Genomic DNA, 23,208 nt, shown 5'->3' with positions numbered 1-23,208 from the left:
CAAATTTCTTGCAAGCAAATCAATTACCATGGCTCTGATACCAGTTGTTGGAAATTATTTTACCAGGATCTTAGATCTACTCACATGTATGTTAATTAATACCCTAAATATGAACTTTCTAAAACGATGAAATAAACACATATAGAGTTTAGTAAACCTTACATTGGGTGCAGCGGAATAATATGAGTCCTTCCGTTCAGATCTCTAACCCTTGTATCCTTTCTGTCCCAGAGTATTATCAAGATCTGAACCTGGATCTCTTTCTCTGATTCTTTAGTGCTGAAACTCCTTCTTGCTGAAAGTCTTTCTTCACGATCTTCCTCACTATGATTGAGGTATCACTTGCTGTGTGTGGGCACTACTCTAATCACTAAGTAGTTCGAAATTTCAAGGAAGAAGAGAGAGAGAGAGTGGGCGGCCAAGTATAGAGAGAGAAGGATCAGGTTTTTCTGAATGAAAAGTGTAATTTTCCTAAAGCCTTCACTATCTATTTATAGCATTCCACTAGGGTTAGGTTTGAATTATTTGGCATTAAAATAATGAAAATATCAGTTTGAAAAACCATCCCAAGTGGCCGACCATGTTGTGTAATAAGCCTCACTTGGATTTTGCAGTTTTATCACTTTTGCATTTGATTTTCTCAAAAATGCCAATTTTCTAATTCAACCATTTAAATATCAATTCTAACTATTTAATAACTATAAATAATTATTAAATAATATTGTCATTTATCATATTTATTAATTGAACCATACAAAGTATCATAATTAACAAATATGCCCCTAAAACTCTTTCTTTACAATTTCGCCCTTACTTAGTGAAAAATTCACAATTAGACATAGTCTAATTAGAGAATTATAATTGATTAATCAAAACCAATTAAATAAGTCTTACAAGCAATATTATCTCAACTAGTGGGGGCACCATGGGTCTATATAACCGAGCTTCCAATAAGCAAATCAAGAATTTATAAGCTAAATTCACTGACTTATTAATTCTTCGTTGAATCCACGCATAGAACTTAGAATTGCACTCTCAGTATATAGAATGCTCTATATGTTCCACCATATAGACACATCATTAGTTATCCATTGTTATAATCCTAATTTGATCAATGATCCTCTATATGAATGATCTACACTATAAAGGGATTAGATTACCGTTACACCCTACTATGTATTTTATCCTTAAAACACTTGACCCCGTATAAATGATATTTCAGCTTATGTGAAATGAGTACTCCACCATTTATTTTCGTTTGGTCAAGCTCGAAGGAGATCATCCTTTACTTACTATTCGCCAGATAGAAGCTATGGATTCCATGTTTATGTTAGCGCTCCCACTCAATTGCACTACCGTGTTCCCAAAATGTACATATCACCCTTACATAAAAGTAGGCTTAACTAACAAATCAAAGAACACGAATAGCCTCCTGAGATTGAGCCTAATCTTAACAAGATTAAGATCATTTGATCTAGGATCAACTAGGCGATATTGACTTGAATAGATTTTACGGTAAGTTTAATAAATCTTAGTCAAAGTTCAATATCGGTCCCGTCCGATGCATACGCCATGCATCCAACCTGAGCTTTACTTTAACCAATGCTCTCGAAAGAACATAGCATTTCTCCAAATGCAAGTAAACTCTGTTGTAGATTATCATATCAGTGAAACCCTGTGTCTGATTAATCTAGGAAACTTTATTCACATAGTCATGTTTACTTTCCAAAGTGTTGACGACACAATAAACAGGATCAAGTATGTGAAAAGGGTTTCAGATGAATTCATACATTATGTACATATAATCATGAAATAAATCATGTGAACCATGTAACATTAAATGTTATTTCTGATCTATATTAATAAGTAAATCTGATTATATTGAAATGAGTTTTATTTAGGGCATAAAACCCAACACTACCGTGTTCCCAAAATGTATGTATCACCCTGACCTAAAAGTAGGCTTAACTAACAAATCAAAGAACACGAATAGCCTCCTGAGATTGAGCCTAATCATAACAGGATTAAGATCATTTGATCTAGGATCAACTAGGCGATATTGACTTGAATAGATTTTACGGTAAGTTTAATAAACCTAAGTCAAAGTTCAATATCGGTCCTTTTCGATGCATACTCCATGCATCCAACCTGAGCTTTACTTTAACCAATGTTCTGGAAAGAACATAGCATTTCTCCAAATGCAAGTAAACTCTTATTGTAGATTATCAAATCAGTAAAACCCTGTGTCTGATAAATCTAGGAAACTTTATTCACATAGTCATGTTTACTTTCCAAAGTGTTGACAACACAATAAACAGGATCAAGTATGTGAAAGGGCTTCAGATGAATTTATAAATCAAATAGACAAGCAATTGATAAGGTGAACCAAAACATACACAAATGAATGAAAAATACTTCTGTTTCTTTATTGATGTTGAATAAAATAGATTACATTGAAATGGAGTTTTATTTAGGGCATAAAACCCAACACTTATATAAATCCCGTTAGGATACAAAATAGGAATGAAATCTCAAGTGTTGAGAATCCTATATGGGCATGTAAGAGAGTGAGGAAGAGAGTTATCTGACTTAGAGACCTAGGCTTAGAATGAGGTTCAAGCACTTAATGACTTGGAGGCTAGAATTAGACTTAAGTCCTTTAGATTAGAGTTAAGGTCCTTTATATAGGAGAGCTTAAACCATAATTTATAATTGAAATCCTTAGATATTTGTTTATTAAATTGATTAATTATAAAAGACTAAAATACCCTTAATCACAAATATTTTCTAGCTACTTTATTAGGTTGTTAGGCCCAATTTACAATCCAATTTGCAGTCCATGTGTAAAATTGTATTGAGAATCCTAGCAGGTCCTATCCTGGCCAGCCAGACACCTGTAGCAAGAAGGCTGGCTGACCTTGTGTTGTCTAGAGGCTGGCCAGCCTGACCAGGGGTGGCTGACCAACTTCTTTGAGGAAGCCAGTTGGCTGTAGTGGTAACTTGACCTCCTTGTTGGTGAGTTGTATTGTCACATGTTGTTGATTTTGTCCACGTAAGCAATGCCACGTCAGGTGGGAAAAAATTGGGATAATATTAGGGTTTATGCCCTGAAAAGCTTGTAACGACATTTCTGATTATTAAATAAAGAGTTAAACATTTGATATATGTGTGAATGTTAAATTCTTAATAATTTATTATTAAATAATTTATATAAAATATCAAAAAATTTCTTATACATATATGAGTTTGTAGCTTGCAGCTGTACACAGAACTAAGACCACTTAACTATATATGAGTAAAACAGTCAGCAACATATTAAAGTTATAGAATCTTTAATTAATGAATTAATAGTTGCTAGTACAGTTCACAGATGCCCGTTCTTCGATTTAAGTAATCTTGGTTCGGATTATGGATGTAGTGAGACATCAAAGTGAATGTATTGTATATAATAGAGATTATATATGACAAGGACTAATATGGATAATGCTATCTTTATCAGTATGCCATTTATCATAAAGACCTAATTCATATCATAACGATGATCAATAGTAGATTGACCTAAATTCTGAGTTATCATGAACTCATGTTCTTGCTATTAGTTTCTTTGATTCACTCATTAAAGTTTCTCAGAGAAGATGATTCTTACAACTTATGTTTTGGGAATCTAATAACATGGATGGCTGGGAACATGATGTACAATTATGCAAACCCTGACTTTTCTAACGGATCGAATGTTGGTTCCCTTTAAGTATTAATTCTGGAATTAGAATATTGTGCACAAATTCAGATGAGATCTTGAATTATACTTTCACTAGTAAATTAATGGAACTAAAGGTACAAAAGTAATTAGAGAAGTAAAACAGGATTTTGACCAAAATTAATTACGAACAAACACATAAAGGGCTAATCACTAGAATTGATTATACCAATGGACAGAGTAATTAAACTCAGTAAATATAATTCGATAATTACTAAGAATGCAATTCTATATTTATAGTGGAGTAATAATAATATTAGTAAACAAGGGATTATTTGGTTGATAAGACTCAATAAATAATCTAGTTTATTGGAGCAGAGAACTATATGTCCATGGTGTTGGATTTTGTGCCCTAAATAAAACCCATTTCAATATAATCAGATTTACTTATTAATAAAGATCAGAAATAACATTTTATGTTGCATGGTTCACATGATTTATTTCATGATTATATATATATATAATGTATAAATTCTATTTAAGTCCAGAACATATGAATTTGTTAATGATTATAGTGTTGTCAGCACAGTGGAATATAATGTTAATTATATGTTCGAAAGTTTATTCCCTGATTTGTCAGTTCACTAGATTTAGACTGTCATGATAATCAGCGATAGGTATTCTTACACCTTGGATAAGTGGTATGTCCTTTCCAGGGCATTGGCAAAGTTTACTAGTATGGGATGTATGGAGTATACATCGGAAGGACCGATATTGAACTTTGATTAGATTTGTTAAAATTTACCGTAATATCTATTCAAATCAATATCGCTTGTTGATCCTAGATCAAATGATCTTAATCCTGATATGATTAGGTTCGATCTTAAGAGTATTATACATGTTCTTTGATTTGTTAGTTAAGCCTACTTTCTGGTCAGGGTGATACGTACATTTTGGGACATGATAGTATAATTGAGTGGGAGTGCTAACATAAATATGGAGTCTATAACTTCTATAGGAATTTAGAAGCGAAACGATGATATCCTTCGAGCTTGGCTAAACAGAGATAAATGGTTGAGATCTCATTTCACTTCGCTGAAATATCATTTATACGGAGCTAAGTGTTTTAAGGATAAAATACATTGAAGGTGTAACGGTAATTTAGTTCCTATTTAATGTAGATAATCTATTAGAAGGTCATTGATCAAATTAGGATTATAACAATCGATAATTAATAGCGTTTCTATATCGTGGAACATATAGAGCGTTCTATATGACTGAGAGTGCAATTCCAAGTTCTAAGTGTGGATTCAATAAGGAATTAATAAGTTAGGGAATTTACTTGGTAAATTCGGTTCGGCTTACTGAAAGCTCGGTTATATAGGCCCATAGTCCCCATACTAGTTGAGACAATACTGCTTGTAAGACTCAGTTAATTGATTTTGGTTAATCAATTATAATTCTAAAGTTAGACTATGTCTAGTTTATGAATTTTCACTAAGCAAGGGCAAAATTGTAAGAAAAGAGATTCTATGTTTTATTTGTGAATTAAGAGACTTTATATGTCTAAGTAATAAATATATTAAATGAAAATATTATTTAATATTTAATTTTTAGTTATTAAATAATTGGAATTGGCATTTAAATGGTTGAATTTGAAAATTGGCATTTTTGAGAAAATGAGATGCAAAAATGATAAAACAGCAAAATTGCATAAGTGAGGCCCAATATCCAAAGCCCATGGCCGGCCACACTTAATGGCTTTCATCATTTATTTTTTCATTATTTTAATGCCAAATAATTCTAACCTAAACCTAGGTGGTTACCTATAAATAGATAGTGATGGCTCACAATCACACTTAACTCTGTCAGATGAAAGTTGAGCCTCCTATTCTATACCATAGCTGCCACCCTCTTCTTCTCTTTTCTTCTCTAAATTTTTGAACCTTGAGTGAATGAGTGAGTGCCCACACACATAAAGTGGTATCTCAATCATAGTGTGGAAGATTGTGAAGAATCCAACCAACAAGAAGGAGAATCAGCATCAAAGGAAGGAGAGAAAGAGATCCAGTTCAGATCTTAGTGATGCTCTGCTACAGAAAGGAATCAAGGGCTAGAGATTTGAACGGAAGGAGTCATTATATTCCGCTGCACCCAATGTAAGGTTTCCTAAATTTTATATGTGTTTATTTCATTGTTTTAGAATTCATATTCGGATGTTAATGAAACATACATGGTAGTAAATCTAGATCCTGGTAAAATAATTTCCAACACATGGTCCCTGAATTGCCACCTTGAAACACTATCAAGGATAGGGATAAAGAGTTGTATAAAGATGATCGAAGAAAATCTTTTTTGAATCGGAAAATAGTAATTATTTATTTTTGTAATCAATAAATAATTTTTCAAATTAATTAGATTGGAAAAAAGATAAAAATAGTTTAGACAAATTTGTCGAGACAATATTTGTCAAGATAAAAGTTATCAGGACAAAAGACATCAACCATGTCCTAAAGACAGTTGTAGGTGCCCAGCTTGTTCCTGTCTCTATTGGAATTACTTTTTTAGGTTAATTAATTTAATTAGGTAAATATCTAATTTGAAAAGTGGTTAAAGATATTTCAAGATTGTTGAGATATTCTTTCAAGTAGTTGAGAGATTCTCTCATAAATATTAGTAAATGAATTCAGTTATAGATATTTATTTATTATTTAAACAATTAAATAATAATTTAATTAAAGAGATTTAACTACTAGCCTGGTTTAAGAAATTAGGATGATACTTTACACTGCTAAATTCGAAATCTGTAGAGAGAAAAAGGAAACTGTTTTTTTTTTTCTCAATTATTCTTGCTCATGTGTTGAGAATTTAACAAGAGTAAGATTTTACACCTTATCCTAATAGCTCTAATTATTCCTTATGTGTGGTGGATTTGGAAGACACTGGTGTGAGTCCAGATTGTTAATTCCTCATCAACTGGATTAAGAATACAACGTACGAGAAATGTCGAGAATACCCTAATAGCCTTCAAGAGGTATATTCTAAACTTATAATTTTTGGTTGTTTTGATTTGATATACACACATCTGGAGATCTTAGGGGCTATGGTACAATGATAATCAGATAATACGAAACTCTTCTGCTGCGTATCTGATTTAGTACAATAAGACCAACGAGGATAGTGGGCGTTGGACAAAAAGTAATTTTCTTTTTGCATTGTACACCTTTCCCATCTGACACAAGCGACAAACCCTTCATTTTGTGGGCTCTGGTGTTAAAGGTATGCCACGTCGAACTGGTCCTACACACCTCTTCAACCAATTCTTCGTGATTACCCCTGAGGGTCTCAAGTTGTAGTTTCTTGACTCTTAACTTCTCTCGACAAGGGTCATCCTTTCGGGACCAAAAAGATTCAATTTTATCATGGCAAAGTCACGATTGAACTCGGAGCCATAGCCTGGCCTCGCTTTGTTGGGTTTTATGCCCTAAATAAAACTCTATTTCAATGTAATCCAGATTATTCAATATCAATAAAGTAACAGAAGTATTTTTCATTCATTTGTGTATGTGTTGGTTCACTTAATAAATTGTTTGTCTATTTGATTTATAAATTCATCCAAACCCCTTTCATATACTTGATCATGTTTATTGTGTTGTCAACACAGTGGAAAGTAAACATGACTATGGGAATAAAGTATTCCTAGATTTATCAAAACACTGGATTTTACTGATATGACAATCTACAACAGAGTTTACTTGCATTTGGAGAAATGCTATGTTCTTTCCAGAACATAGGTTAAAGTAAAGCTCAGGTTGGATGCATGGAGTATGCATTGGAATGGACCGATATTGAACTTTGAAATAGATTTATGAAACTTACCGTAAATATCTATTCAATTCAATATCACTAAGTTGATCCTAGATCACATGATCGAAATCCTGATATGGTTAGGCTCAATCTCGAGAGTGTTATTCGTGTTCTTTGATTTGTTAGTTAAGCCTAATTTTTGGTCAGGCCAATACATACATTTGGAAACACGGTAGTACGATTGAGTGGGAGCGCTAACATAAATATGGAATCTATAGCTTCTATCTGGCGAATAGTAAGCAAAGGGTCATTTCCATCGAGCTTAACCAAATGAGATAAATGATTGAGTACTCATTTCACTTAGTTGAAATATCATTTATACAGGGTTAAGTGTTTTAAGGATAAAATACATTGTAGGGTGTTACGGTAATTTAGTCCTTTTACAGTGTAAATCATCCATATAGAGGATCATTGATCACATTAGGATTATAATAATGGATAACTAATAATGTGTCTATATGGTGGAACATATAGAGCATTCTATATACTGAGAGTGCAATTCTGAGTTCTATGTGTTGATTCAACGAAAATTAATAAGTCAGTGAATTTAAGTAGTAAATTCTAGATCTGCTTATTGGAAGCTCGGATATATAGACCCATTGTCCCCCCACTAGTTGACATAATATTACTTGTAAGGCTCATTTAATTGATTTTAATTAATCAGTTATAATTCTCAAGATAGACTGTGTCTATTTGAGAATTTATCACTTATTAAGGGCAAAACGGTAAATAGAGATTTTGAAGGGCATATTTATTAATTAGAAAACTTTAATTAGTTTTATTATTAATAAAATAAATGACAATATATTATTTGATAATTATTTTAAATTATTAAATAATTAGATTTGACATTTATGTAGTTGAACAAAGGAATTGGCAGTTTTGGACAAAACAAGAAACTATCAATGTAGGAAAAGGAAAGTTGGAAAAGTGGCAAGCCTTGTTTCCACAATGCCTTGGCCGGCCACTTAAGCTTCCTTTTCTCTTTGATTTTTTAAATTTTAAATGTCAATTAATTCAATCATAGTCCTGGGTGGTCTTCTATAAGTAGAAGGCAAAGGCTTCAATTTTCAAAACACATTCACAACATTATTCTGACAGAATTTTCTCTCTGAGCCGCCACCCTCTCTCTCTCTATTCCTTCACTGTTTCGAAATCTATAAGTGTTAGAGTGGTGCCCACACACATCAAGTAATACCTCAATCATAGTGAGGAAGGCTGTGTAGAATTCAGAAACAACAAAGAAGGACTATCGGGCTCAGATCTTGATTATACTCTGCTACAGAAAGGAGTCAAGGGTTAGAGATCTGAGTGGGAGGAGACATATATTCCGCTGCACCCAATGTAAGATTTCTGATACTTTTATGTGTTTAATTTTCCATCATTTTAGAAGTTCATATTTAGGTTGTTAAATCAACATACTTGTGAGTAGATCTAAGTTCCTGGTAAAATAACATCCAACAACTGGCACCAGAGCCATGGTAATTGATTTGCTTGCAAGAAATTTGGACTTAAAACGATTTGTTTGTGTTTTGGATGGTATCATGTTGCTTTGTGTGTCATATTGATGTTTGATTGTTGTTTGTGAATTCTGGGAAAAATAGTTATTTTTCTGTCTCTGTAATTATTTTTGTTGGATAGTTTGGAAAATTCTAAGCGATTTGCTTTTTTACAGAACTCGATTTCGATTTAATTTGAATTAGTTATGAATTTTTGAAAATTGAAAAAATCGGGATGATGAGCACCCTCATCACGCGCGCGGAATGGCTGCAAGCAGCCTTCCTGCGCCGTGATTCCTCGGCGTGCAACCCCTGAGACGCGCGCAGATGGGCATGCCTGGCATGCCATCCGTACAGTTCATTAATTTTTCAATTTTTTCGTTTTTTCATGCTATTTCATGGAATTAAATTCCGATTTTTTGTGTAGTTTTGTATGTTGATTTTTGTTTTTCAAATTTCAAATCTAATTATCAGAAATAAATTAATTTTAATTTTAAAATTAATTTTAGATATTAGTGTAATTTGATTTTGAATATAGGAAAAATCAAGTTTTGCTTACCTCTTTTCTTATTTCCTTTAAAATTTGATTATTTTATTTTTTTTAAGGTCAGATATTAATTTTTTTTGGTAACTTGACCTTAATTAGAATAAGATCAAAATAATCATGATATTTTAAAAGAGGAAATAAGGTTTTTTTTTTTTCTTAACTTTTAAATTTTGTTATTTTTACTTAAATTAAACTGTAAAACAAGAAAAGGGTATGTTTTTACCATTTTCTATTTTATTATTTAATTTATTAAATAACATGAAATTTAAAAGGAAAGTTAGCAATTCATTTTGAAATGACATTTAGGTTACCCAAAACCTAATTTTTCAAAATGGTAGGTTTAATTTTTTTTTAAATTTTTTTTTTCGAAATATATGTTTAAAAATTAAATAAATCCTACATCCAACTATCCAAATCTAACCTTGTTGCAGGAGTATGTGTTTTAGATTGTTTGTAAGTTTTCTAAAACCTATTATTGCTTGATCTAAATTGCCATGGTTAACTTGTTGACAGATCCAATGATCTGATTTTAACCAATGGTTCAATTGATGATAGATCAAGTAAATAATTTGTAACAGGTAATTTTTACAAACTTCTTTCATCTGTGTATGACCTAATAACATGATAGGATCCATCCAAATGTGTGAGCCTGTGTGAGCCTATATGTTTAATTTCTATTATAGATACATATAGGTTGTTGTTGCTAAATAAAATATCATAACTGATAGATTTTATTTAGGCTCATTTAGTAGTGAACCTATTCAATTAATAACAATTGTTCATTTTAAGGTTAAATTCCTCTCTTTTGGGCCTTGTGTGAGAGTTGGGAGCCTTAGAAGTGGGTACGACATACTGGACCCATCCCCCCCTCATATGAACGACCCCAATTGTGAAGGCCCATTTGCCTGATTTGGATAACTGTGCTAGATTAATTATATTAGTTTGACCTAATAAAAATTGATTAGCAACATAATTAATTTCATTCTTCCTTGAAATTAATTTAAGAAAAACATAGTTTGAATAATTATATTCTGGAAAACTATATGTATTTTTCTTGTATTTAATTAAATATGGAATCATAACCATGAAAATTCTTTCTGAATCTTAATTTTATAATTTCATTAAATATTCCTATTTAAGTTGAGATTTAGTTAAATCTATCAAATCAACTTAGATTTGAATATTTTTTAATTTCCTATTATAAATTAAGTTGAGGAATTTTAGGAATTGGTTATTAAGATTCTTTAGATATTTTTTTTAAGTTGATATTTTATAAATATGAGAACTTAAAATGGAATATCTTCTAAATTAAGTGGAAACTACTTAATTGGTAATATTTAATTAAGTCATTGATTGAAGAATATTTAAGTTGGGTATTTAGATTTTTCTAAACAACTTAAATAAGATATTTTTCAAAATTATTCCATTTTTGAAATTTAACTAAAGTTTTTACTTTAATTTGTAATATTTCATTATTGAGATATGGAATATAAATGATCAAACAAAATACATATTTTTTTTTAACAATGAGCTTTAATCAAGAGAAATTCGATCTCCATTATTGGTTTTACATAGCTATTATTTTAGTGAGTAATCATCCCTAATGGAGGAACGTTCATTAGCAAGTTAGCGCCGTTTAATCTCGAAAGATAAGTATTCTTATAAGTTTTTTATATGGTTTATGACCACCCTAATGGTGGGGACTGTATAAGACTTACAAGAGTGCGAAACAATGGTAGAAGCTCATAAGATAGAATTGCCTTGACTCTCGCCTAAACGGGACAACGCTGAATTCCAATCTTGATCGAATAAAAGGTTGCTAGAATGTTTGACATTTTAGATGAATTGACAACTCTATTCAATGGATGATGCTTTGACTCTCGCCTAAACGGAATACTGTATCAGTTCGTTGGAAACCTTGAAAAATAAACTATGTTAGATTTAGTATTTTTATAACATATGTGATTATTTGTTTTCTGAACCTATGTATGAATTTATAGAACCAAAACCTTACTTCTGTTTATTGATATGTTGTAGTGCCAATATGAATAACTCTCATCCCGATCCACTCCTAGTTAGTATCTTTGCAAAAGAACTCAATAGTGTGAAAATGCATCCTGGTAGTTGCATTAACTCGCACCTATTGTTGATGAATCTGAAATTCCAAAAGGAAAATCTACTAGGAATTGATTTATCAAAGGAACAATGGGTAAGACTCATACTTAATAGTCTTCCGCAGGAGTATGATAGTTTTGTTCTATATTACTTATTGAACAATCCTCACTCCTCCGACATGGACAAACTCGAGACTGAGTTGAGGGCCCATGAGCGGAATCTGATTGCAATGGGACCTCCTGGTATTGCAAACTTTAATCAGAGGAAGAAGATTAAGCATGAAGGCTCTAACAAAGCTGCTTCTTCAAGTACAATTATCAGACATCATGTTCTATGTGCAAATTGTAATGGAAATGGACATAAAGAAGAACAATGTCCCAAGCTTATAGACAATTCAAACGAAGGTGATGCTTTTGTCTTTGAATCATGTGTTTTAGAGAATGACAAATCCACATGGATTGTTGATTCTGGATCTACTAACCATGTATGTTCTTCATTGCAGCTGCTTGAAACTTGGGAGAATCTTCACCCAGATGAGTTAAAGCTTAAAGTTGGAAATGGCGAGTTGGTATCAGTTAAAGTAAGAGGAACAGCCCGAATCAAGATTAATTCTAAGAAGTTTTTACTTTTAGAGAATGTTTTATATATTCCCAATTTTAGTAGAAACTTGATTAGTGTTTCATGTTTACAGACACAATTTTATATATTGAATTTTTCGAGTTCAAATTGTTCAATTTCTCGTAATGGATTTCATATATGTGTTGCAAACATGGAACAAGGGCTTTATGTTTTAAGACCTGATACTCAAATCTCACTAAATACTGAACTTTTCAATGTAGCTAAACCTAGAAGCCTTAAGAGAAAAGAGATTGATAATGATGATCAAACTTATCTATGGCATTTACGTTTAGGTCATATAGGCTTTAATAGACTCAATAGGCTAACCAAAGACGGTCCATTGAAAAATGTCATCTTAGGAGAACTGCCAGTTTGTGAGTCTTGCCTAGAAGGAAAAATGACCAAACGTTCTTTCTCTGCAAAGGGAGAGCGTGCCAAACAACCCCTAGGGTTAGTGCATTCAGATGTTTGCGGACCGTTGAATGTAAAAGCCAGAGGAGGTTATGAGTATTTCGTCACTTTCATTGACGATTTCTCTAGATACAGTTTTCTTTACCTAATGCAAAAGAAATCTGAAACGTTTGAAAAGTTTCAGGAATTTCATGCTTTAGCTCAAAACCAATTAGGTAAAACATTAAAGATCTTGCGAATTGATAGGGGTGGAGAATATATGGATATGCAGCTCAAAGATCATTTAACTGAACTTGGAATTGAATCCCAATATACTGCCCCAAGCACTCCACAGCTGAATGGAGTTGCAGAAAGAAGAAATCGCACTCTCTTGGAAATGGTTAGGTCTATGCTGAGTTATTCAACTCTGTCTACGTCCTTCTGGGGATATGCTATTCCAATGGCAAACGACATTTTAAATGTTGTACCATCTAAAGTAGTCCCTCAGACACCCGTCGAACTATGGAATGGTCGTACACCTAGTTTACGCCATTATAGTATTTGGGGGTGCCCTGCTCACGTCTTGAGAAAGAAAGAAGGCAAACTGGAATCGCGAACTGAAGTTTTCATGTTTGTCGGAAATTCTAAAGAGACTAGGGGTGGACTATTTTATAGTCAAAAGGATAACAAAGTATTTGTTTCTACAAATGCTACTTTCCTTGAAGATAACTATATGAAAGACAACAAACCGAAAAGTGAAATTGTATTAGAGAAAATGCTCACAGATACTGTTCCTTCAAATGTGCCATCCTCTTCTACTCAAGAAGAGGAACATCCCACTCCCTCAGTTGTAGCAACTGAGAAAACTACTACCAAAGCTCCTGTTCAGAAGGTCACCGCTCCTCGTCGTAGTGGGAGGGTTTCTACAAAACAATCTTGTTATGGCTTGGATGGTGAAATCAATACGGTCGTTGGTGACGGTATTGATGACGACCCATTAACCTATAAACAGGCAATGGCAAGTCCGCAACGGAAGCGATGGTCAGCCGGCATGGATTCAGAAATGGATTCCATGAAAAAGAACAAATTCTCGGAATATGTAGAACCACCTGATGATTATCGTCCAATTGGATGTAAATGGGTCTACAAGAAGAAAAGAGGTGCTGGAGGCGAAGTCGAAACTTTCAAAGCTAGACTGGTCGCCAAGGGTTATACCCAAAGAGAAGGTGTGGACTATGAGGAAACTTTTAGTCCGGTTGCCATGCTCAAATCCATCCGAATTCTTCTCTCCATTACTGCCGCTTTAGATTATGAAATTTGGCAAATGGATGTCAAGACAGCCTTTCTTAATGGGCTTCTTGAAGAAACCATCTATATGGAGCAACCAGAAGGTTATGTTCTTCCTGGGCAGGAGAATAAAATTTGCAAATTAAATAGGTCCATATATGGACTTAAGCAAGCTTCTCGCTCGTGGAATAAAAGGTTTGATGAGATCATTAAAACCTACGGCTTTCATCAGAATGAAGATGAACCTTGTGTTTACCAACTCAAGGAAAACCAAGTAGTAGTATTCCTTGTCCTTTATGTTGATGACATTTTGATCATTGGAAACAATGTCAAGAAAATGACTCACATCAAGGAATGGCTTGACACTCAATTCGACATGAAAGACTTGGGTGAGGCAGCCTATGTTCTCGGTATTCAGATTATCAGAAACCGGAAGAACAGATCTCTTGCTCTCTCTCAAACAACTTACATTGACAAAGTTCTAGAGAGATTTTCCATGACTAATACCAATGGGGCAAATATGCCCTCTAGACATGGTATCCGTCTATCTAAGGACAGTGTCCTACTGATCCTCAAGAGATAGAAGACATGGCAAAAATTCCTTATGCTTCTACAGTTGGAAGTCTAATGTATGCTATGCTATGCACTAGACCTGACATCTGCTATGCAGTTGGAATCGTGAGCAGGTATCAGTCAAATCCAGGACGGGTACATTGGAATGCTGTTAAGTATATTTTGAAATACTTAAAGAGTACAAGAGATTATGTATTAGTCTACAAGGGTGGTGCTTTAAATCCCTTAGGCTATACAGACTTAGATTTCCAGGGATGTCTTGAAGACAAGAAATCTACATCTGGGATGGTGTTTACTCTTGGGGGTGGAGCAGTGGTTTGGAGAAGTGATAAACAAACTGCGATTTCGGATTCTACCATGGAGGCAGAATACATAGCTGCGGCTGAAGCAGCTAAAGAGGTTGTCTGGCTTAGGAAGTTCTTCACCAATCTTGGTGTAGTTCCTTGAATGGAAAAGCCTCTAGTCCTGCTTTGTGATAACAATGGAGCTATAGCCAACAGTAAGGAACCTCAGAGCCACAAGAGAAGTAAGCATATAGAAAGAAAGTATCATATTATCAGAGAATATGTGGCAAGAGGGGATGTACTGGTGGAGAAAGTGGACACGCAGGACAACTTAGCTGATCCATTCACCAAAGTCTAGGCAGTAACTTCATTCGATAAGCACCGTCAGAATTTAGGATTAATTGAAATGTACTGATTTGTTTTATATTAGTGCAAGTGGGAGTTTTTTGGGTTTTATGCCCTAAATAAAACTCTATTTCAATGTAATCCAGATTATTCAATATCAATAAAGTAACAGAAGTATTTTTCATTCATTTGTGTATGTTTTGGTTCACTTAATCAATTGTTTGTCTATTTGATTTATAAATTCATCCAAACCCCTTTCACATACTTGATCATGTTTATTGTGTTATCAAAAAAGTGGAAAGTAAACATGACTATGTGAATAAATTATTCCTAGATTTATCAGAACACTGGGTTTTACTGATATGACAATCTACAACAGAGTTTACTTGCATTTGGAGAAATGCTATGTTCTTTCCAGAACATAGGTTAAAGTAAAGCTCAGGTTGGATGCATGGAGTATGCATTGGAATGGACCGATATTGAACTTTGAAATAGATTTATGAAACTTACCGTAAATATCTATTCAATTCAATATCACTAAGTTGATCCTAGATCACATGATCGAAATCTTGATATGGTTAGGCTCAATCTCGAGAGTGTTATTTGTGTTCTTTGATTTGTTAGTTAAGCCTAATTTTTGGTCAGGGCAATACATACATTTTGGGAACACGGTAGTACGATTGAATGGGAGCGCTAACATAAATATGGAATCTATAGCTTCTATCTGGCGAATAGTAAGCAAAGGGTGATTTCCTTCGAGCTTAACCAAACGAGATAAATGATTGAGTACTCATTTCACTTAGTTGAAATATCATTTATACAGGGTTAAGTGTTTTAAGGATAAAATACATTGTTGGGTGTTACGGTAATTTAGTCCCTTTACAGTGTAAATCATCCATATAGAGGATCATTGATCACATTAGGATTATAATAATGGATAACTAATGATGTGTCTATATGGTGGAACATATAGAGCATTCTATATACTGAGAGTGCAATTCTGAGTTCTATGTGTGGATTCAACGAAGAATTAATAAGTCAGTGAATTTAAGTAGTAAATTCTAGATCTGCTTATTGGAAGCTCGGATATATAGACCCATGGTCCCCCCACTAGTTGAGATAATATTACTTGTAAGGCTCATTTAATTGATTTTAATTAATCAGTTATAATTCTCAAGATAGACTGTGTCTATTTGAGAATTTATCACTTATTAAGGGCAAAACAGTAAATAGAAATTTTGAAGGGCATATTTATTAATTAGGAAATTTTAATTAGTTTTATTATTAATAAAATAAATGACAATATGTTATTTGATAATTATTTTTAATTATTAAATAATTAGATTTGACATTTATGTGGTTGAACAAAGGAATTGGCAGTTTTTGACAAAACAGGAAACTATCAATGTAGGAAAAGAAAAGTTGGAAAAGTGGCAAGCCTTGTTTCCACAATGCCTAGGCCGGCCACTTAAGCTTCCTTTTCTCTTTGATTTTTTAAATTTTAAATGTCAATTAATTCAATCATAGCCCTGGGTGGTCTTCTATAAATAGAAGTCAAAGGCTTCAGTTTTCAAAACACATTCACAACATTATTCTGACAGAATTTTCTCTCAGAAAATTCTCTTTGGGCCGCCACCCTCTCTCTCTCTCTATTCCTTCACTGTTTCGAAATCTATAAGTGTTAGAGTAGTGCCCACACACATCAAGTAATACCTCAATCATAGTGAGGAAGGCTGTGTAGAATTCAGAAACAACAAGAAGGACTATCGGGCTCAGATCTTGATTATACTCTGCTACAGAAAGGAATCAAGGGTTAGAGATCTGAGTGGGACGAGACATATATTCCGCTGCACCTAATGTAAGATTTTTGATACTTTTATGTGTTTAATTTTCCATCGTTTTAGAAATTCATATTTAGGTTGTTAAATCAACATAGTTGTGAGTAGATCTAAGTTCCTTGTAAAATAACATCCAACACGCTTGTGGGCTAACCAATTAATCAGTTTAGGTTTGCGGAATGAGCCATTAATTGATTTGGAGACTTAAAAAATCTGCATGTCATCTATCTATAAATGTGAATAGCATTACATGTTAACCTTTCAATTAATGGCATTGGCATTGCGCTCTTACCAGTTGCTACTGCTATGATTGAGTAATTTTTGCTATGAATATTGTGAAAGATCACTGGCCTAATTGAATAAGAAATCAGTGAATGAATGATTGTTTAGTTGTATATGTTGATATTAGGATTAGAGGGTTAGTTAAAGTTGTTAAGAGGTTGTTATTTTGTTATTTTGGCTGATTAAACATAACTAATTCTTGATTAGTTATGTGGACCATTTTACCCCTCTTGATGGATATATATTCTTGGTGTAACTTTTCCAATTGTAATTTGACTTTTCCATTTTAATAAAATAGAGCTTCATCTCTTTTCTCTCTGTAAGAACCTGTTCAGGTTTCACTCCTCATATGGTATCAGACGAACATCTTGCTCAAGTTTCAATGGCTAGGCCCTCCACTCGCTCGCAAGACGGTATTCCGCCGCCCACAGCAGAGAAGACCACATCAGAATCAAATCCCGATTCCACTTCCGCACCAGTCGTCAACCCTTCCATGGCACCTCGTCGACCTCCAACTTCTAGAGCTCGTCCTTCTCAGGAAGAAGATCCTGTCGAACCAGATGTGTTCTCCCCTGTTCAACCCGCTCCTCAACCTGCTCCCTCTAATCGCAAACCCTCTCTCGATCGATTGGCTCATGAAGATGTCTCAAGCCCTTTCTTTCTCAGCACAGCCAATCACCCAGGGCTTGTTCTCGTCTCCACTGTGCTCAACGGTGCAAATTACCAATCTTGGAAGAGAGGCATAACAATGGCGTTGAATGCCAAGAACAAATCTGCTTTCATCGATGGAACCCTTGCTCGGCTGGCCTCTGGTAATCCCTTACTCAATTCTTGGAATAGATGTAATAACATGGTAATGTGTTGGTTGATAAACTCTGTGTCCCCTGAGATTGCACAGAGCATCATGTACTTTGATCTTGCCACCGATATGTGGCATGATCTTCAAGAAAGATTCAATGAGGGAAATGGCCCTAGAATCTTTCAGCTGCAAACGCAACTCACCCGTTTGCAGCAAGGTGATCAATCTGTCACCTCATATTTCACAAAGCTCAAGTCTATATGGGATGAGCTTAAGGAATTTCAACCGAATACCACTTGTTCTTGTGGTGCAATGAAAATATTTCTTGACTATTATAATCAAAATCAAGTTCTACAATTTCTAACGGGTCTCAATGAGTCTTACTCTTCGGTTCGGGCTCAAATCCTTCTCAATGAACCAATTCCAAATCTTTCTCGGGTTTTCGCCATGATTGTTCAAGAAGAAAGACAAAGAACCCTTGGTTCCTCATCCTCGGATTTGTCCTCCATGGCTGCCTCAGCCCGTCCATCATCATCTACTAATCCCAACCGGACAAAGAAATCAAGACCCTCTTGCACAAATTGTGGCAAACCGGGGCACTATGTTGACAAGTGTTACTTCCTTCATGGTTTTCCCCCGGGATATGGAGATAAAAAGAAATCTGAGAAAGGCAAGACTGTTGCCAATAGTTTTACTGCCCCCCCCCCCCCCACCGAGACCAGTCACACCACCATTGACCTCACCACTCAATGCCAACAACTCATATCCCTTCTTAGCCAACAACTAAGTCAAGGTCAGACCCATGAGGACCCAACTACTGCTGTTGCTGCTTCTAATATGGCTGGTAAAAAATCTCTTTTTCATACTCACTCTTGGATAATTGATAGTGGGGCAACTCACCATATGTGCTTTACAAAATCTTGTTTTTTATCTTTTTCTAACAAAGATTTTCCATCACATGTGACCCTCCCTAATGCCAATCGAATATGTGCTCAAGGAATTGGTACAGTTCAAATAAATCCACATCTTATTGTTTATGATGTTTTATTTGTTTCAACATTTCACATCAATCTATTATCAATTCCAACATTTCTTCTTAGTCAGCCCACTAACATGGTATATTTTCACCATGATTTTGCACTTTACAGGCTCATTCCCCAAATGTGGTGATTGGGACTGCTAAAAGACTTGGAAAGGTCTATGTTCTTCTCCAAGATTTCATACCTATTGCAAGTTCTACTTGTTCTTTACTTTCTTCTAATAATGGAGACCAATAGCACAAACGCCTTGGTCATCCCTCAATGTACATTTCCAATACATTCAATAAAAAGTTCTTTTCTGGTTCAAATGTGTCAAAAAACCAACATTGTCATATATGTCATATTGCCAAACAAAAAAGGTTGCCATTCATATCAAACCATAATTTTGTTGATGATATATTTGACCTTATTCATATGGATATTTGGGGACCTTTCAATGTCATAAGCATTGAAGGATATAAGTATTTTCTTACCATTGTCGATGACAAATCTCGTTTTACATGGACTTTTATGCTTAAAAACAAATCCGATGTGCAATCTATCATTCCCATGTTCTATAACATGGTTTGCACACAATATTCCAAATCCATAAAAGCTATTAGATCCAACAATGCTAAAGAACTCAATATGCATTCCTTCTATGCTACCAAAGGCATTGTTCATTATCATTCATGCGTTGAACGACCACAACAAAAACTCTGTTGTGGAAAGAAAACATCAACACATTTTGAATATTGCTAGAGCCCTTTGCTTTCAATCCAACTTACCTCTTCCTTATTGGTCATATCTCATTCATACCGCAACATACTTAATGAATAGAACTCCTTCCATTCTATTCCAAGGTTGCTCCTCATATGAGAAACTACATAACAAACCTCCTCAATATGACCACTTGAGGTGCTTCGGATGCTGAGCTTATGCCTCTACTCTCCCATCTTCTAGGCACAAATTTTCCCCAAGAAGCCGTGCTTCAATCTTCATTGGCTACCCCCAAGGGATGAAAGCATATACCCTTCTTGATATTGAGACAAAACAAATATATCACTCTCGAGATGTTTTCTTTTATGAAACAATTCTCATTCTCACATCCACAGTTTTTTCCAAGAACCGTGTCTCCCAATGTCTCAACATCTCTCTCGGGTAAACACAAAAAACATACCAGATTCCACTGGTATATTTCCCCAAACATCAATCAATACACACATTAAATCCACACCCCATTGGGTCCCTGGCATTATTTCTAAACCAGCAACAATTCAGCTAGCTAACGAAGCACCTAGTATCATCTCAGCTGCTCCAAAAATCACACCAGACCTTGTTGTTGTTGATACACTTTCGACCAACCCTTCCAACATGACAACAGCTCATACGGTTGACAATAACTCCAAACAATGCAACTCTGATATTCAAACTGATATCACAGTCCAACTCATTGATTCTCAACCTTCAATTGCTGAACTTGCTGGTATATCCCAACCAGCAGCAACAAACAATATTTCTCCCACAACTGATGTCAATAATTTGACTCCAACAACACTTCCTGACCCACAAAAACAATCCAAAAGTGGCTGATCCATCCACAAACTCTCACACTTAAAGGACTACGTTTGTCACACCACTTCTACAACTTTTCCTATCGAAAAGTTCATCTCATACACTAAACTAAGTCCACAATTCAGGGTCACTGTCCTCGCAGCCTATTCACATATTGAACCTCGTTCATATTCCGAGGCCTCACAATTCACACATTGGCTAAAGGCCATGGACGATGAAACCGAGGCCTTAGAAAAAAATCATACTTGGATTGTTACCAAATTACCTCCTGGCCACCAAGCCATTGGATGTAAATGGGTTTATAAAGTCAAATATAACCAACAAGGGGAAGCCGTTCGCTTTAAAGCTCGCCTTGTCGCCAAAGGGTTCAATCAAAAACAAGGAATAGATTATGATCAAACTTATGCTCCCGTAGCTAAGTTTAATACACTTAAAATATTCCTTGCCCTTGCTGCCATGTACAATTGGGATATCCATCAAGTTGACATCAACAACGCATTTATCCATTGTGACCTCCATGAAGAGGTCTACATGAAAATTCCACCTGGCTATAAAGCCCCTCCCAACAACTTTTGTAAACTCAACAGGAGTATTACGACCTCAAACAAGCCTCTAGACAATGGTACGAAAAATTGAGTACCACCTTAAAATCCAAAGGTTTCCACCAATCCTTATCTGACAACTCATTATTCATTAAAAGAACTCCCACCTTCCAACTTGCCATCCTCATTTATGTGGATGACATAATCATTGCTAGCAACAATAATGTTGCCATCACTCAATTTAAATCCTTCTTGGATAAAAAGTTCTTTCTCAAGGACATTGGACCACTTCGTTTTTTTCTTGGTCTAGAAATCGCAAGATCAAACAAAGGTATCTCAATTTCTCAAAGACCTTTCCTCTTGCAACAATTCTCACTGACACGAGTTACCTAGGAGCAAAGCCTGCTTCCACTCCCATGAATCTCAAACTTAGCAAAGACAAGGGAGCTCTCTTAGCCGATCACACCACTTATAGGAGCCTCATTGGCAAATTAATCTACCTAACAATAACACGGCCGGACATCTCTTATGCCGTCAATCACCTAAGTCAATTTCTCACATCTCCAATGGTACCACATCTTCAAGCCACTCATTGTGTGCTTCAATATCTCAAACGTACCCCCGGTCAAGGACTTTTTTTTCCTTCCAACACACGTCCACACCTTTCAGCCTTTGCTGAAACAAGCCTATCTCCTTCAAATGTTCAATTGTCTTTTTTTGCAGATGCGGATTGGGGAGCTTCCCAAGACACACGTCGATCCATTTCCGGATATTGTGTCTTCCTTGGCCAAGCTCTTGTCTCTTGGAAATCAAAAAAACAGCAAGTCGTCTCTCAGTCTTCAGCTGAAGCCGAATATCGCGCCATGGCCAATGCAACCTCTGAAGTAACTTGGATAATTGCCCTCCTCAAAGACTTTGGAATCTCACTCAACCGCCCTGCCTCTCCCTTCTGTGATAACACGACAGCCATTCACATTAGTGAAAATCTAGTTTATCATGAACGCACCAAACACGTTGAGATCAATTGTCATTTCATTTGGGAGAAAATCCAACAAGGCTCTCTCAAGTTACTTCATGTCTCTTCACAACAAAATGTTGCTGACATCTTCACAAAAGCCTTACTCCCGTCAGATTTCAATCATATTGTATCCAAGATGGGTGTTTCTAATATCTATACTCCATCTTGACGGGGGCTATTAGGATTAGAGGGTTAGTTAAAGTTGTTAAGGGGTTGTTATTTTGTTATTTTGGCTGATTAAACATAACTAATTCTTGATTAGTTATGTTGACCATTTTACCCCTCTTGATGGGTATATATTCTTGTTGTAACTTTTCCAATTGTAATTTGACTTTTCCATTTTAATAAAACAGAGCTTCATCTCTTTTCTCTTTGTAAGAACCAGTTCAGGTTTCACTCCTCATAGTTGAGAAAGAAATTGGTTATGGTGCTGATGATTAAAGTATTTTGCAACAATTTCAGAGTCCGAGAAATCGAAGGGAGAAGTTGTAGTATCTTTCTTAGCTATAAAAAGTGAAAATATTATGTATTCTGATAACTTTTACTTGTGTATTGGACAAATTTTATATATCAATATAAATTATTACGAAGTAATAATTAAATATCTTATATTTTGTATGTTTTATTTTTGTAAAAAAAAATATATATTTGCCAACGGTAGATTTAGATCGTGGGTCCGTGCCTAGCAAGATTATTAGATAGTTTTTCAATAAATGTACATCTACCTAATAAAACGAAGTAAAGAAAATGTTTATCGAGTATAGTGGTGCCATAATGAAGTTTGGTTGAAACAAAAAGTGCATACAGCAGCTACAGTAGAGAAAAAAAATTAAACAAGATGTAAAGACTAGAATTAGAGCTATGACGCCTAAAAAGATACAATTTAAAGACAGAGAATGGTTTGAAACTTTGT

General features: G+C 34.7%; 1 protein-coding gene across 1 annotated transcript; it reads left to right on the top strand.

The window, feature by feature from the left end:
* Positions 1-17,691: 17,691 nt before the first annotated feature.
* On the top strand, positions 17,692-19,418 carry LOC133039240 (uncharacterized). The gene is made up of 3 exons (XM_061118086.1): positions 17,692-18,985; positions 19,088-19,182; positions 19,290-19,418. The coding sequence occupies exons 1-3, from the start codon at positions 17,692-17,694 to the stop codon at positions 19,416-19,418; spliced, it is 1,518 nt and encodes a 505-aa protein (XP_060974069.1).
* The last annotated feature ends 3,790 nt before the right edge of the window (positions 19,419-23,208 follow it).

This window comes from Cannabis sativa, chromosome 6 (assembly GCF_029168945.1).
Source record: "Cannabis sativa cultivar Pink pepper isolate KNU-18-1 chromosome 6, ASM2916894v1, whole genome shotgun sequence".
Classification (NCBI taxonomy): domain Eukaryota; kingdom Viridiplantae; phylum Streptophyta; class Magnoliopsida; order Rosales; family Cannabaceae; genus Cannabis; species Cannabis sativa.
This window is presented reverse-complemented; position numbering and strand designations above follow the sequence as displayed.